The following is a 13,584-nucleotide window of genomic DNA, read 5'->3' on the forward strand; positions in this document are numbered from 1 at the left end:
TTTTTTTTTTGAGACGGAGTCTCGCTCTGTCACCCAGGCTGGAGTGCTGTGGCCGGATCTCAGCTCACTGCAAGCTCCGCCTCCCGGGTTCCCGCCATTCTCCTGCCTCAGCCTCCGGAGTAGCTGGGACTACAGGCGCCCGCCACCTCGCCCGGCTAGTTTTTTTGTATTTTTTAGTAGAGACGGGGTTTCACCGTGTTCGCCAGGATGGTCTCGATCTCCTGACCTTGTGATCCACCCGTCTCGGCCTCCCAAAGTGCTGGGATTACAGGCTTGAGCCACCGCGCCCGGCCATTTCACCAGTTTTTAGGTTGTACTATTTTTTTTCAAAACCATATCAAATTGGCCGGGCATGGTTGCTCACGCCTGTAATCCCAGCACTTTGGGAGGCCAAGGCAGGTGGATCACCTGAGGTCAGGAGTTTAAGACCAGCCTGGCCAACATGACAAAACACCATTTCTACTAAAAATACAAAAATTAGCCGGGTGTGGTGGCATGTGCCTGTAGTCCCAGCTACTCAGGAGGCTGAGGCAGGAAAATCGCTTGAACCCAGGAAAAAGAGGTTGCAGTGAGCTGGGATTGCACCACTGTACTCAGCCTGGGTGACAGAGTGAGACTCCATCTCAAAAAAAATAAAAATAAAAATAAACAAAACCATATCAAATTATATTTGTATAGAATAGGGAAATGTCTTAATTTTGAAAGGAAACTTTAAGGCAGGGCACAGTGGCTCACTCCTGTAATCCCAGCACATTGGGAGGCTGAGGCAGGCAGATGACTTGAGGTCGAGTTCAAGACCAGCCTGGCCAACATGGTGAAACCCCATCTCTACTGAAAATGCATAAATTAGCCGGGTGTAGTGGCATGCACGTGTAATTCCAGCTACTCAGGAGGCTGAGGCAGGAGAATCGCTTGAACCTGGGAGGTGGAGGTTGAACCCAAGATCACACCACTGCACTCCAGCCTGGGTGACAGAACAAGACTCTGTCTCAAAAAATTTTTTAAAAAATTTTAAAAAAAGATAAAAGGAAACGTTATGTACTCCTAATTAACTGGTGGTCTGTTGGTGTGGCAACATGGTTACGTCCTTGTTCCCTCTCTCATCTATCATGTAATCGTCTTAAATGTATCCTCTCTATATATAGAGAATTGCACCAGCAATGTTAAGAATTTTGTTTCAATCAACAAACATAATTTTTTTGAGGAGGGGTTCTTGTGAAGAACCAGAAAACCTGCTAGACAAATTATAAAAGAGCTGTGACACTACAATAAACGTAATTTCTAAATCTCTGGAGAAAAAGGAAAATCTGGGCCAGGCACGGTGGCTCACACCTGTAATCCCAGCTTGGGCAACAGAGTGAGACTTGGTCTCAAAAAAAACAGAAAAAGAAAAAGAAAAATGTTGTGTTTACTCTTTCCATTGTTTGTTCTTCCTTCCTAATATTCCAAAGTTCCCTCTTTTATTTTTTTTCTATTTCAAGGACTTCCTTTAGTTATTCTCTTAGGATAGGTCTGCTGGCTATAAATTGTCTTTGTTTTCCTTCATCTGAGAATGTCTCAATTTCCTCTTCACTTCTGAATTCTGTGGATATAAAATTCCAGGTTGACACTTCTTTTTATTCAGCACTTGAAAATGTGCTGCTTCCTTCTGGCCTGCGTAGTTTCTGATGAGAAATCCACTGTCATTTGAATGATCTCTCCCTCGTAAGTAAGGAGTTCATAGTCTCTTTCTGCTTTCAAAATCTTTTCTGGACCGGGCGCGGTGGCTCAAGCCTGTAATCCCAGCACTTTGGGAGGCCGAGATGGGCGGATCACGAGGTCAGGAGATCGAGACCATCTTGGCTAACAGTGAAACCCCATCTCTACTAAAAAAAATACAAAAAAGTAGCCGGGCGACGTGGCGGGCACCTGTAGTCCCAGCTACTCGGGAGGCTGAGGCAGGAGAATGGCGTAAACCCGGGAGGCGGAGCTTGCAGTGAGCTGAGATCCGGCCACTGCACTGCAGCCTGGGCGACAGAGCCAGACTCCGTCTCAAAAAAAAAAAAAAATCTTTTCTGTGCCAGGCATGGTGGCTCACCCTTGTAATCCCAGCACTTTGGGAGGTCGAGACAGGAGGATTGCTTGAGACAAGGAGTTCAAGACCAGCCTGGGCAACATTGCAAGACCCTATCTCTACAAAAAAATATTTTTTTTTTTCTTGAGATGGAGTCTCACTCTGTTGCCCAGGCTGGAGTGCAGTGGCACGATCTCAGCTCACTGCAACCTCCACCTCCCGGGTTCAAGCAATTCTCCTGCCTCAGCCTTCTAAGTAGCTGGGACTACAGGCCTGTGCCACCACACCCAGCTTTTTTTTTCGTATTTTTTAGCAGAGATGGGGTTTCACCATGTTGGCCAGGCTGGTCTTGAACTCCTGACCTCAAGTGATCCACCTGCATGAGCCTCCCAAAGTGCTGGGATTACAGGCGTGAGCCACCATGCCTGGCCAAAAAAAAAAAATTTTTTTTTAGTAACCAGGTGTGGTGACGCATGCCTGTAGTCCCAGCTACTGGGCAGGCTGAGGCAGAAGGATCGCTTGAGCCCAAGAAGTGGAAGCTGCAGTGAGCTGGGATCACACTACACCCCAGCCTGGGTGACAAAGTGAGACTCTGTCTCAAAAGAAAGATCTTTGCTGGCCGGGCGCAGTGGCTCACGCCTGTAATCCCAGCATTTTGGGAGACCGAGGCAGGCGGATCATGAGGTCAGGAGTTCGAGACCAGCCTGGCCAATATGGCGAAACCCTGTCTCTACTAAAAAAATACAAAAATTAGCTGGGCGTGGTGGCACGTGCCTATAGTCCCAGCTACTTGGTAGGTGGAGGCGGAGGTTGCAGCGAGCTGAGATCGCATCACTGCACTCCAGCCTGGGCAACAGAGCAAGACTCCGTCTCAAAAAAAAAAAAAATCTTTGCTTTGTCTTTGGTTTTCAGGAATTTGACTGTGATGTGTCATTGTGTGGATTTCTTTGGGCCTCTCTTGTTTGAGGTTAGCTCAGCATCTTGAGTCTGTAGGTTTGTGTCTTTTGCCAAATTTAGTCAATTTTCAGCCATGATTCCTTTAAATACTTTCTTCAACTCCACACTTTGTCCTCTCTTGTGGGATTCCAATGATACAAATGCTATCTTTGTTCATTTTTAAAAATCTTTGTTATAGCCTCAGATCTCTAAGGCTCTGTTCATTTTGGTTTTTGCTTTTCTGTCCCTCTGTTGTTCATAGTATGTAATTCTATTGTTACTGTCCCATATTCACGTTCACTGATTCTTTCCTCTGCTGTCTCTGTTCTCCTGTTGACCCCATCCAGAGAGTTTTTAGTTCTAGTTATTCTGTTTTTCAGTTCTAAAGTTTCTATTTGGTTATTCTTTATATCTGCTGTTTCTTTACTGAAACTTTCTATTCTTTCATTTTTTCAAAGTGTATTTGTTCATAATTGCTTACCAAAGGCATTCTATGGTAGATACTATAGTGATTTTCTATCCTTCCTGTAACAAATTACCGCAAACCTAGTGGCTTAAAACAACACAAATTATTATCTTACAGTTTTCTAGTTCAGAAGTCTGACTCAGGTCTCACTGAGAACCTGTGTTCAAGATCAAGGTGTTGGCAGCACAGTGTTCTTTTTGGAGGCTCTGGAGGAGAATCCATTTCCTTGCCTTTTGTAGCTTCTGGAGGCCACCTCCATTCCTCCATCTTCAAAGCCAGAAACAGCATCTCTCTGAGCCCGATTCTTCACAACTCTTTCTCTGGCTCTGGGCTTCTGCCTTTCTTTCACACTTTTAAGGACCTTTCCGATGACATGGGGCCCACCCAGACAGTCCAGGATCATCTCCCTTTCTGCTGATCAGCAACCTTAGTGCTACCTGCAATCTGAATCCCCTTTGCTATGTTACATAACATAGTCATAGCTTCTGGGGACATGGCCATCGTGGGGCGGGGGGATTATTTTGCCTACCACGGCTGCTTTAAATTCCTTGTCAAATAATTCCAACAACTGTGTTATCTCAGTGTTGGTGTCTGTTGATCATCTTTTCTCATTCAAATTGAGAATTACCTAGTTCTTGGTGTAACAAGTGATTTTTTTATTGTATCTTAGACATTTTGGATAGTTTGTATGAGACTCTGGATCTTACTTAAATCTACTTTAGCAGGCCTCCTCTGTTACTGTGCCAGCAGGGGAAGGAGGGACGTCACCTTGTTACTGCCAGGTGGGGGTGGAAGTCCAGGTATCCCATTTGGCTTATACTAATACCAAGTTCGAGACCAGCCTGGCCAACATGGCTGGTGGGGCAGGGGTACCTCGTTACTCTTCCTATGTGACTTCCACATCGCACAGGAGGCAAGGGGGCTCTTTACCCCTGGGAAAGATAAAGTCCCAGCTCCCCGCTGGTCCTTCTCTGACGCTACCCTTGTGGAGCTAAGGGTGCCTTGACAGTCAGGCCAGGATGGAAGTCTAGGGTCCCTACTCCGCCTTTTCTGGAGAAGAGTGGGGATAGGGCCACAGTTTTCTCTGTGGTGTTTTGCTGCAGTAGGGTGGGTGTTGGCTAAAGCTTTCTGTCTTGCTACACTGCCTCTTTCTCCACGCTTTGGCTAGAGAGAGCAGCTTTCCTTGGGGCTTTTTAGTCTGCTCCCATTGGCATTTCTGGGTTGCTGTCTTCTCCAGCACCACTTGGGATATATTAGGCAAAAAGAAACCCAGGAATTCACCAGAGAGTCATTTCTCAGCTCTCAGGATTCTTAATAAGTCTGTCTTCCCTCCTTTCAGAGTCTTCTGTTTATTTTATATAGTAATGTCCAGGGCTTTTAGCTGTACTTAGTGGGAGGAATAGGCAGAAAGTGCATTATTCATCTAGTTCCAGAACTGTAAATGCAGCCTTTTTTGTAAAGGATCGCTCTGATTGTTTTGTGGAAGAGTAACTGTCAAGGGTCATAGACAGCAGCAACAAAACTAATGTGGGAGGCTGCCCCAGGGCGCTGGGATCCCCATTTGGTACATAGCCCCTGCTTAGCTCATTAGAATGAGCCCCACAAGTGTGGCAGAAAGTGGACCTGTGCTGTCATGCTCTCCTAGCCTGGGAAGAGGCCAGTGTCAGGGCAGCTTCCCATGGCAAGCTCTTAAAGCATTGCTCGCTGCCACACCCTGTTTCCTCATGGCCTCTGTTACAGGAGCGAATCCAGCCACGGACCTGAGAGGCGCAGGCTTCCTTGCCCTCCTGCATCTGCTGTACCTGGTGATGGACTCAAAGACCTTGCTGATGGCACAGGAGATTTTCCGCCTGTCTCGTCACCACATCCAGGTGAGACTTTGGTGGGAAGCCAGAGGAAAGGAAGGGGCTGTGGAGCTAGGACCTGAGTGGCCCAGAGGGCTCCCAGGACAGCTGAGACAAACCAGGAATGGGCTTCCCCATCAGTCTGACCTGCATTGAAATATGAGCTCTACTGTTTATTAGCTGTGTAGCTCAAGCAAGTTCCTGAACTCCTCAGAGCCTTGATTCCCTCATCTGCAGAATGGAAATCATAGTGTTGTTAGAAATGCTTGTTCTTTGCTGCCGTAAAGAAATAGCACTTGAACGTTAATTTCTTCAGCAAGGCTATTTTTTTACTTTCTACAGAAAGGGTACACTAGCTAGCAGTTTTGCCACAAGAGTACACTGAATAAAGGAGACAGGGTCATTTATAACTTGACCCGTCTACTTTACTGCTGTGTCCGGTTTCTATTGGCTGGAACGGGACTTCACATTCTGTATTTGTCCTGATTGGCTAGCAACTTAGAACTTTTTAAAAGAGGCAAAGGCAGAGGAGAACAAAGGAAGGGGGAAGTAACTTGTGGAATGCTGAGAAAGGTAAAAAACGCCTTCAAATAAGGATGAGGAACAGGCTATGACTTAATGCTTGCTTGGACTAGTATAAGCACGCCAGGGCAATATTTAGGCTAAATTGTGGGAGCTAAAAACATAAAGTACATTGATTTCTTTATTACGGCTAGTAGATATTTAAAAATGTTAGCAGAGGTCTTTGAATAAATTTTGCTTCTAAGAGAAGTTACTATTTAACTGAAGTAGATGGGGAGGAAAGTCTTTGAAGAGGAACCTCTACTCTCCTTTTTACAGTGTGAGCCCCGAAAATCTGAGGTCTCAGTTAATTTAGAAAGTTTATTTTGCCAAGGTTGAGAACACACGCCCGCCCATGACACAGCCTCAGGAGGTCCTGATGATATGTGCCCAAGATAATAAGAGCACAGCTTGGTTTTATACATTTTAGGGAGACATGAGACATCAATTAACATGTAAGAATGAACATTCATTCGGTCCAGGCGGGATGACTAGCAGCAAAAGCAGGAGGACTCCGAAGCAGGGAGGGGGCTTCCAGGTCATAGGTAGATAAGAGATAAATGATTACATTTGAATTTCTGATTAGCCTCTCCAAAGGAGGGAATCAGATATGCATTTGTCTCAGTGAGCAGAGGGGCAACTTTGAATAGAATGGGAGGCAGGTTTGCCCTAAGCAGTTCCTGGCTTGACATTTCGCTTTAGCTTAGTGATTTTGGGGGCCCAAGATATTTTCCTTTCACATTTTCCCCCTTTTCTTTTTTGAAATCTTTTGGAGAAAGCATTTTAGAAGAAAATGAATCTTTGGTCTTAGGTTTCATCTGATCTCTTTTTTTTTTTTTTTTTTGAGACGGAGTCTCGCTCTGTCACCCAGGCTGGAGTACAGTGGCGCGATCTCGGCTCACTGCAAGCTCCGCCTCCCGGGTTTACGCCATTCTCCTGCCTCAGCCTCCCGAGTAGCTGGGACTACAGGCGCCCACCACCTCGCCCAGCTAGTTTTTTGTATTTTTTAGTAGAGATGGGGTTTCACCGGGTTAGCCAGGATGGTCTCGAGGTCCTGACCTTGTGATATGCCCGTCTCGGCTGGGATTACAGGCTTGAGCCACCGCGCCCGGCCTCATCTGATCTCTTATAGCTAGGATGGTTTATTCCTAGACGGATAGGTTCTAAGTTATTAGGAAAGTTCATTTTTGGAAAGTTGTGAAGTCTCATGTCCTATGAAGAGAAAATACGGGGAGGAAGGGAGAAAACAACAAACAAAAGAACAATCCTAGAAAATCAGTATAGGCCACATTACTTTGAAGTCTATATATCAGTAAGCAGGTATGAAAGTTGCTTATGTATGTAAATAGGTTGCTGTTATTTTCTTCTGAAGTTGTCTGGCTTCAGTTTGCAGGGCTGCAAGAAAGCACGGCTTAGTTTTCAGTAACTCCAAATTAGGAAAATGGAAAAGAAAAGGAGGCAAAGAAATTGAAAACATTATTTTGTTTTGTTTTGTTTTTTTGGAGACAGAGTCTCGCTGTGTCCTGTTGCCCAGGCTGGAGTGCAGTGGCGCGATCACACGCACTGCAACCTTTGCCTTCCGGGTTCAAGCGATTCTCCTGCCTCAGCCTCCTGAGTAGCTGGGATTACAGGCACACGCCACCATACCCAGCTAATTTTTGTATTTTTAGTACAGACAGGGTTTCACCATGTTGGTCAGGCTGGTTTCAAACTCCTGACCTCGTGATCCGCCCACCTCAGCCTCCCAGAGTGCTGGGATTACAGATGTGAGCCACCGTGCCCAGCCAAAAACATTATTTTGAAGACTTGTAGCCAAGGAAAATTAGAATTCAGCCCAAACTGTAGAAAATTATTAAAATTGAAAAACATTAGGCAATACTAGGATCTCATGACAGGTGTACTATAGTTTTTAAAACATAATTTTTCTTTCTCCAGTTTCCTGTTTTTACTAAAGACAAATCATGGTAGGAACGATTTGCTTTATAATACTTGACCAGATTATTTGTATAAAATACAGCAAGAATAATTATTTTTCACACAGGCTTTTTTAAAACATTGACTTTGATGGGACTTTGTTATTTAGAAGGAATCTCAGGCAAGACTTTTTTAAAGCCAAGCCTTGCCATGGATTTGTACCATCAAATATCTATGAGTTGGGTGAATTTCCTCTCCTCTTGAGGTTCCAAGATAAACCTGGGGCTCCTGGGCCTGTCGTAAAGTAACATTCTTTACTTAACACAAGTCAGAAACTCTGTTCAGGGACTGTGTACACAAAATATGAGGCCAGTTTCCCAAGGGCTTTATTGGCTCCATAAATCAAGTTTGATTCCTTAAAAGAAAGAACATGGTTCCAGTCAAAGCCTTGGTAAAATAATCAGTTTCTCCAGTTGTGTCCTGTTACCAGTGAAAACAGATTCTTATTGTACTTATGCAAATAACTGTATTGCCATAAATTAAGAGTACTCACAAATAGTTTCCAAATCCTGGAGAAATCAGATAGAGAGAAACAAATATGTTCCAAATTTTGGTCATAGGAATATACTAAATTGTTAAAAGCTGTCAATAGCTCAAAAGAAAAGTTTGAAGACTCTGAAAAACAAAACAAAGGATCAGCAATGTTTTAAGCAAAAAGCCAAAAAAATTATTTCAGTCCATACAGTTAATTCCTGTTCTGCTTTGATATTCATGAGCATTTGAGCTCTCCATGAGTCTGAAAGTTTTTCCTCTATTCTGATGTCACAATCTCCAAAGTTATCAGAAACTTGCATTCAAGAGCCCCTGTTAGAGTTTTATAGATGATTATTATTATTCATTTATTTTTAGACTAGTCTTGTTCTGTCGCACAAGATGAAGTGCAGTGGTGCAATCTTGGCTCATGGCAACCTCCACCTACCAGGTTCAAGTGATTCTACTGCTCAGCCTCCCAAGTAGCTGGGATTACAGGCACCTGCCACCACACCCAGTTAATTTTTGTATTATTAGTAGAGACAGGGTTTTGCCATGTTGGCTAGGCTGGTCTTGAACTCCTGACCTCAAGTGATATGCTCGCCTCAGCCTCCCAAAGTGCTGAGATTACAGGCATGAGCCACCATGCCCGGCCTATTACAGCTGATTATAAAACCACCTTCTAAAGAGGACCAAGCAACACAACAATTGTCTGTGGATGACAAAGTTTTAGGGAAGCCATCCAAAGACACAGTTCATAAGGAAATTTGTTACCTCTGTGGCACACAACAATTTAGCATAACAGTTATAATTATTACTGATAATATACACTAAGTTATATCAGAATTATAGGAGTTTCCCATAATTTTAGAACACATACCAATAACGTATTTATACAAATACAGCCCAAAGAAAATAATACACCATTTCATATTTAACAATATATAATTTTTATACCAAATACAATTTTTATACCAAATAAGCCAAATTATGTCATTTTTGGACATTATGGAGACTTACATTTTAAAGGATTAATCAGGTCAGAAAAAGACATAATTTATGATTTGATTTTGGAAAGTTTGTCAAATATCAAAGGTTTAAAACTTGATATCACAAAATAGGATCGCAGGTCATTGTAAAATAAGTCATTCTTTTAACCAAAGCGATAACTCAAGGATTTCAAAAAGAAGGTGAAAATATCCATTCCTTGAGAGTAGAGACTTGATTTTTCAATCAGTAAGCCCTAATAAAAACAGCATGAAGCCAATTAAATTTGTTTTTCAAAATTTTATCAACAATCTATAAAATTTTAATCTTGACCATAACTTCCATAAGCCTTTTATAACCTTTATAACCTTTTAATGCTTCAAGAAAATCTTGTTAATTTGACACAGGGGGTCATGTGCTGCTTTTGCATCAGTGTACCTTTGACATTCATGATTAATTTATAAAGAAACTTTACCTATTTTATCTTTCAAAAATCAGCTCTTACAATCTCATGCACCCACCTCTTCCACAAGAGTCCCTGGGCCTTGAGGAGTTGAATAGCTTTAATTTCTGGCCCTGTGTCTTAGGGATGCAGTTTATCCTGATTGGCATCTTCTACCAGGCCTGAAGATGAGGCTTTAATTGCTGTCAATGTTTAAGATTTGGCAGGACATAGGGCTGGGTGCAGTGGCTCACGCATGTAATCCCAGCACTTTGGGAGGCCGAGGAGGGCAGATCACGAGGTCAGGAGGTCGAGACCCTACTGCCTAACATGGTGAACCCCGTCTCTACTAAAGATACAAAAATTAGCCGGGTGTGGTGGCGGGTGCCTGTAGTCCCAGCTACTTGGCTGAGGCAGGAGAATGGCATGAACCCAGGAGGTGGAGCTTGCAGTGGGCCAAGATCACGCCACTGCACTCCAGCCTGGGTGATAGAGCGAGACTCCGTCTCAAAAAAAAAAAAAAAAAAAAAAAAGATTTGGCAGGACATGGTGTTCTTTTTTAGACCCAGGAGTTAAAACCCTGTAACTCAATGTCGCAAGGACCTTTTTTTTTTTTTTTTGAAACAGAGTCTCATTTTTGTCACCCAGGCTGGAGTGCAGTATGTGATCTTTGCTCACTGAAACCTCCACCTCCCCGGTTCAAATGATTCTCCTGCCTCAGCATCCCGAGTAGCTGGGACTACAGGTGTGTACCACCGTGTCCATCTAATTTTTGTATTTTTAGTAGAGATGGGGTTTCACTATGTTGATCAGGCTGGTCTCGAACTCCTGACCTCAGGTGACCCACCCACCTTGGCCTCCCAAAGTGCTGGGAATACAGGTGTGGGCCACCACATCCGGCCAGCACCTTAAAAGCACATACAGAAAGATACATGGATGTAATAACCTTAATTTAAAAACAAGATAATTCAGTTACTTATCTAGGGATGGGTCTCAGGCTGTAGACTGCTGTCTACCACCCTAGAAGCAGGAAAAAAACAAAAACAAAAAAACCCAGCTCATCTTCCCTGTTAGAAGTGAGCTCAAACTCCAGAAAGGAGTTACCTGCCTTCCATTGTCATCGAAATAGGAAATCTTGCCTTCCTTGTTAAAAGCAAGTAAAACTCCAAATAAAAACAGGAGTTGTACAACAAAATAAACTTTAGATCTTGTTTGTTTGTTTTGAGATGGAGTTTCACTCTCTCACCCAGGCTGGAGTGCAGTGGCGCAATCTTGGTTCACTGCAACCTCCACCTCCCGGGTTCAAGCAAGTCTCCTGCCTCAGTCTCCTGAGTAGCTGGGATTAAACAGGTGCCTGCCACCACACCTGGCTAATTTTTTATATTTTTAGTAAAGACAGAGTTTTACCATATTAGTCAGGCTGGTCTTGAACTCCTGACCTCAGGTGATCCACCTGCTTTGGCCTCCCAAATTGTTGGGATTATAGGTGTGAGCCACCGCACCCAGCCAAAGATCTTCACCAAATTTGGGGAAATCAGGGATTCTCTGGAGAGGGTGCTCTCAGACCCTCCTCAGCAAATTGTCGTATTGGTTTGAGCCATAAAATTAGCTCATGCTGGTACCAAGCACTGATAGGAGATTTGTCAAAGGTCAGGGACATCTCCACTCAGAATCCATCCATAGTTACCAAAATGTGAACCTTGAAAATCTGAGACAGGTCTCAGTTAATTTAGAAAGTTTATTTTTCCAAGGTTGAGAATGCACGGCTGTGACACAGCCTCAGGAGGTGCTGATGACATGTGCCTAAGGTCATCAGAGCACAGCTTAGTTTTACAGTTTTAGGAAGATGTGAGACATCAATTAACACTGTAAAATGAGCATTGGTTCCTCCGGAAAGGTGGGAGGACTGGAAGCAAAAGTGGGATGAACCGGAAGCAGGGAGGGGGTTTCCAGGTCATAGGTAGATAAGAGACAAATGTTGTGTTCTTTTGAGCATCTGATTAGCCTTTCCAAAGGAGACAATCGGATATGCATTTATCTCAGTGAGCAGAGGGGTGACTTTGAATAGAATGGGAAGCAGGTTTACACTAAGCAGTTTCCAGCTTGACATTTCCCTTTAGCTTAGTGATTTGGGGAACCCAAGGTATTTTCTTTTCACAACAGAAACTTCAGCTGGTTCACTGGGAAAATTAGAGACAATGTACAAAAGTAGCAAGCACAGCTGTGATGTTGCTGTTTCAACTCTTTGCCCTCCCTGAGGAAATCCCTTGCACAGGGGTACGTCCCTTGGCCCTGAAAGAGAAGAGTTAGCCTTCACGTGTCCAAGAGGAGGAGATGGACCTCCATGAATCATGTGAGCCACAGACTTACCAACAGGCCAGAGCTCCTCTGTCTCTGTCTGGACCTGCCCTCTGGTGTTGGGTTTTATAGTTTTCTCAAGTAGCAAAAGGTGGCAATCCCTCCATCTTATTTTTATTTTTATTTTTTGAGACAGATTCTCACCCTGTCACCCAGGCTGGAATGCAGGGGCACAATCACAGCTCACAGCAACTTCGACCTCTCAGGCTCAAGCAGTCCTCCCACCTCAGCCGCCCAAGTAGCTGGGACTACAGGTGTGTGGTACCATGCCCAGCTAATTTTATTTTTTAATAGTCTCTCCATTTTAGAAAACAAATTTGACCTGTTTCCTGCCATCTGTCTATCCCATATTCATGGGACCTAAGATTCATTCATTCACTGAATGAAGATTTTTTTCAACATCCCTTGGTGCTAGTTACTCTTCTTGGTGCTTGGGATACATTAGTAAATAAAACAAAGATTCTTCCAGCAGAGATGACCGTAAGCTCAGTATAGCAATACATTATAGAGTGCTCTAGAAGGTAATAAGTACTAAGGAAAAAATAAATCGGATAGAGCTGACAGAATGTGGAGAGGTGGTTATAGTATTTTTATAGAGTGGTCAGGGTAGCTGTCATGAGAGGGTGAGACTTAAACCAAACCTTGGAGGTGGGAATGTTAGCCAAGCTGATATCTGGGAGAAGAAAACACCAGGCAGAGGGATTAGCTAGAACTAAGGACTCAAGAAAGGAATGTGTCTAGCATAGGTAATGAGTAGTAGGGAAGCCACCTGGAGTGGAAAGAACATAGGAGGGGCAGTAGGAGAGGCAGTCATAGAGGTGATGGGCCGGAGGGTGCAGGGCCTAGCAGGCTATGAAAAGGACTCTAGACTCTAGGTTTTATGCTGGGTAAAATGAGGAGCCACTGCAGGGCTTTGAGCAGCAGAGTGACACAATCCAACTTACTTTTTTTTTTTTTTTTTTTCAATGGATCCTACCAACTGCTAAGTTAAGAATAATTTCCAGTGAGGGCTTTTGTAGTGTTAGAGATGATACTGGTTTGGACCAGCATTATTTTCAGAGATGTTGGTGCAAAGTGGTCAGATTCTGGATGTAGAATGTCGTGTATATGGGCTTAAGAGAGTAGAGCCAGCAGGTTTTTCTAATGGACTGGATGTGAGTTTAAGAAAAAAAAGGGCTGGGTGTGGTGGCCCACGCCTGTAATCCCAGCATTTGGGGCAGAGGCAGGAGGATCACTTGAACCCAGGAGTTTCAGGCCAACCTGGGCAACAGTGGGACAGAGGGAGACCCTGTATCAAAAAAAACACAAACAGGCCAGGCGCAGTGGCTCACTCCTGTAATCCCAGCACTTCGGGAGGCCAAGGTGGGTGGATCACAAGGTCAAGAGATCAAGACCATCCTGGCCAATGTGGTGAAACTCTGTCTCAACTAAAAATACAAAAATTAGCCTGGCGTGGTGGCATGTGCCTGTAATCTCAGTTGCTCAGGAGGCT

General features: G+C 43.9%; 1 protein-coding gene and 1 non-coding gene across 2 annotated transcripts in view; one reads left to right on the forward strand and one right to left on the reverse strand.

The window, feature by feature from the left end:
• Positions 1-13,584, forward strand: part of ELMOD3 (ELMO domain containing 3) — a 41,295-nt gene that overhangs the window by 18,403 nt on the left and 9,308 nt on the right. The window contains exon 10 of the mRNA XM_025405892.1: positions 5,196-5,326. Coding sequence (XP_025261677.1) covers positions 5,196-5,326 — 131 coding nt within the window. The remainder of the gene's footprint in view (positions 1-5,195; positions 5,327-13,584) is intronic.
• Positions 1,206-1,266, reverse strand: LOC112605452. Its single transcript, XR_003115442.1, has one exon. It is a non-coding gene; the product is annotated as a U7 small nuclear RNA (small nuclear RNA).

This window comes from Theropithecus gelada, chromosome 13 (genome assembly GCF_003255815.1).
Source record: "Theropithecus gelada isolate Dixy chromosome 13, Tgel_1.0, whole genome shotgun sequence".
Taxonomy (NCBI): domain Eukaryota; kingdom Metazoa; phylum Chordata; class Mammalia; order Primates; family Cercopithecidae; genus Theropithecus; species Theropithecus gelada.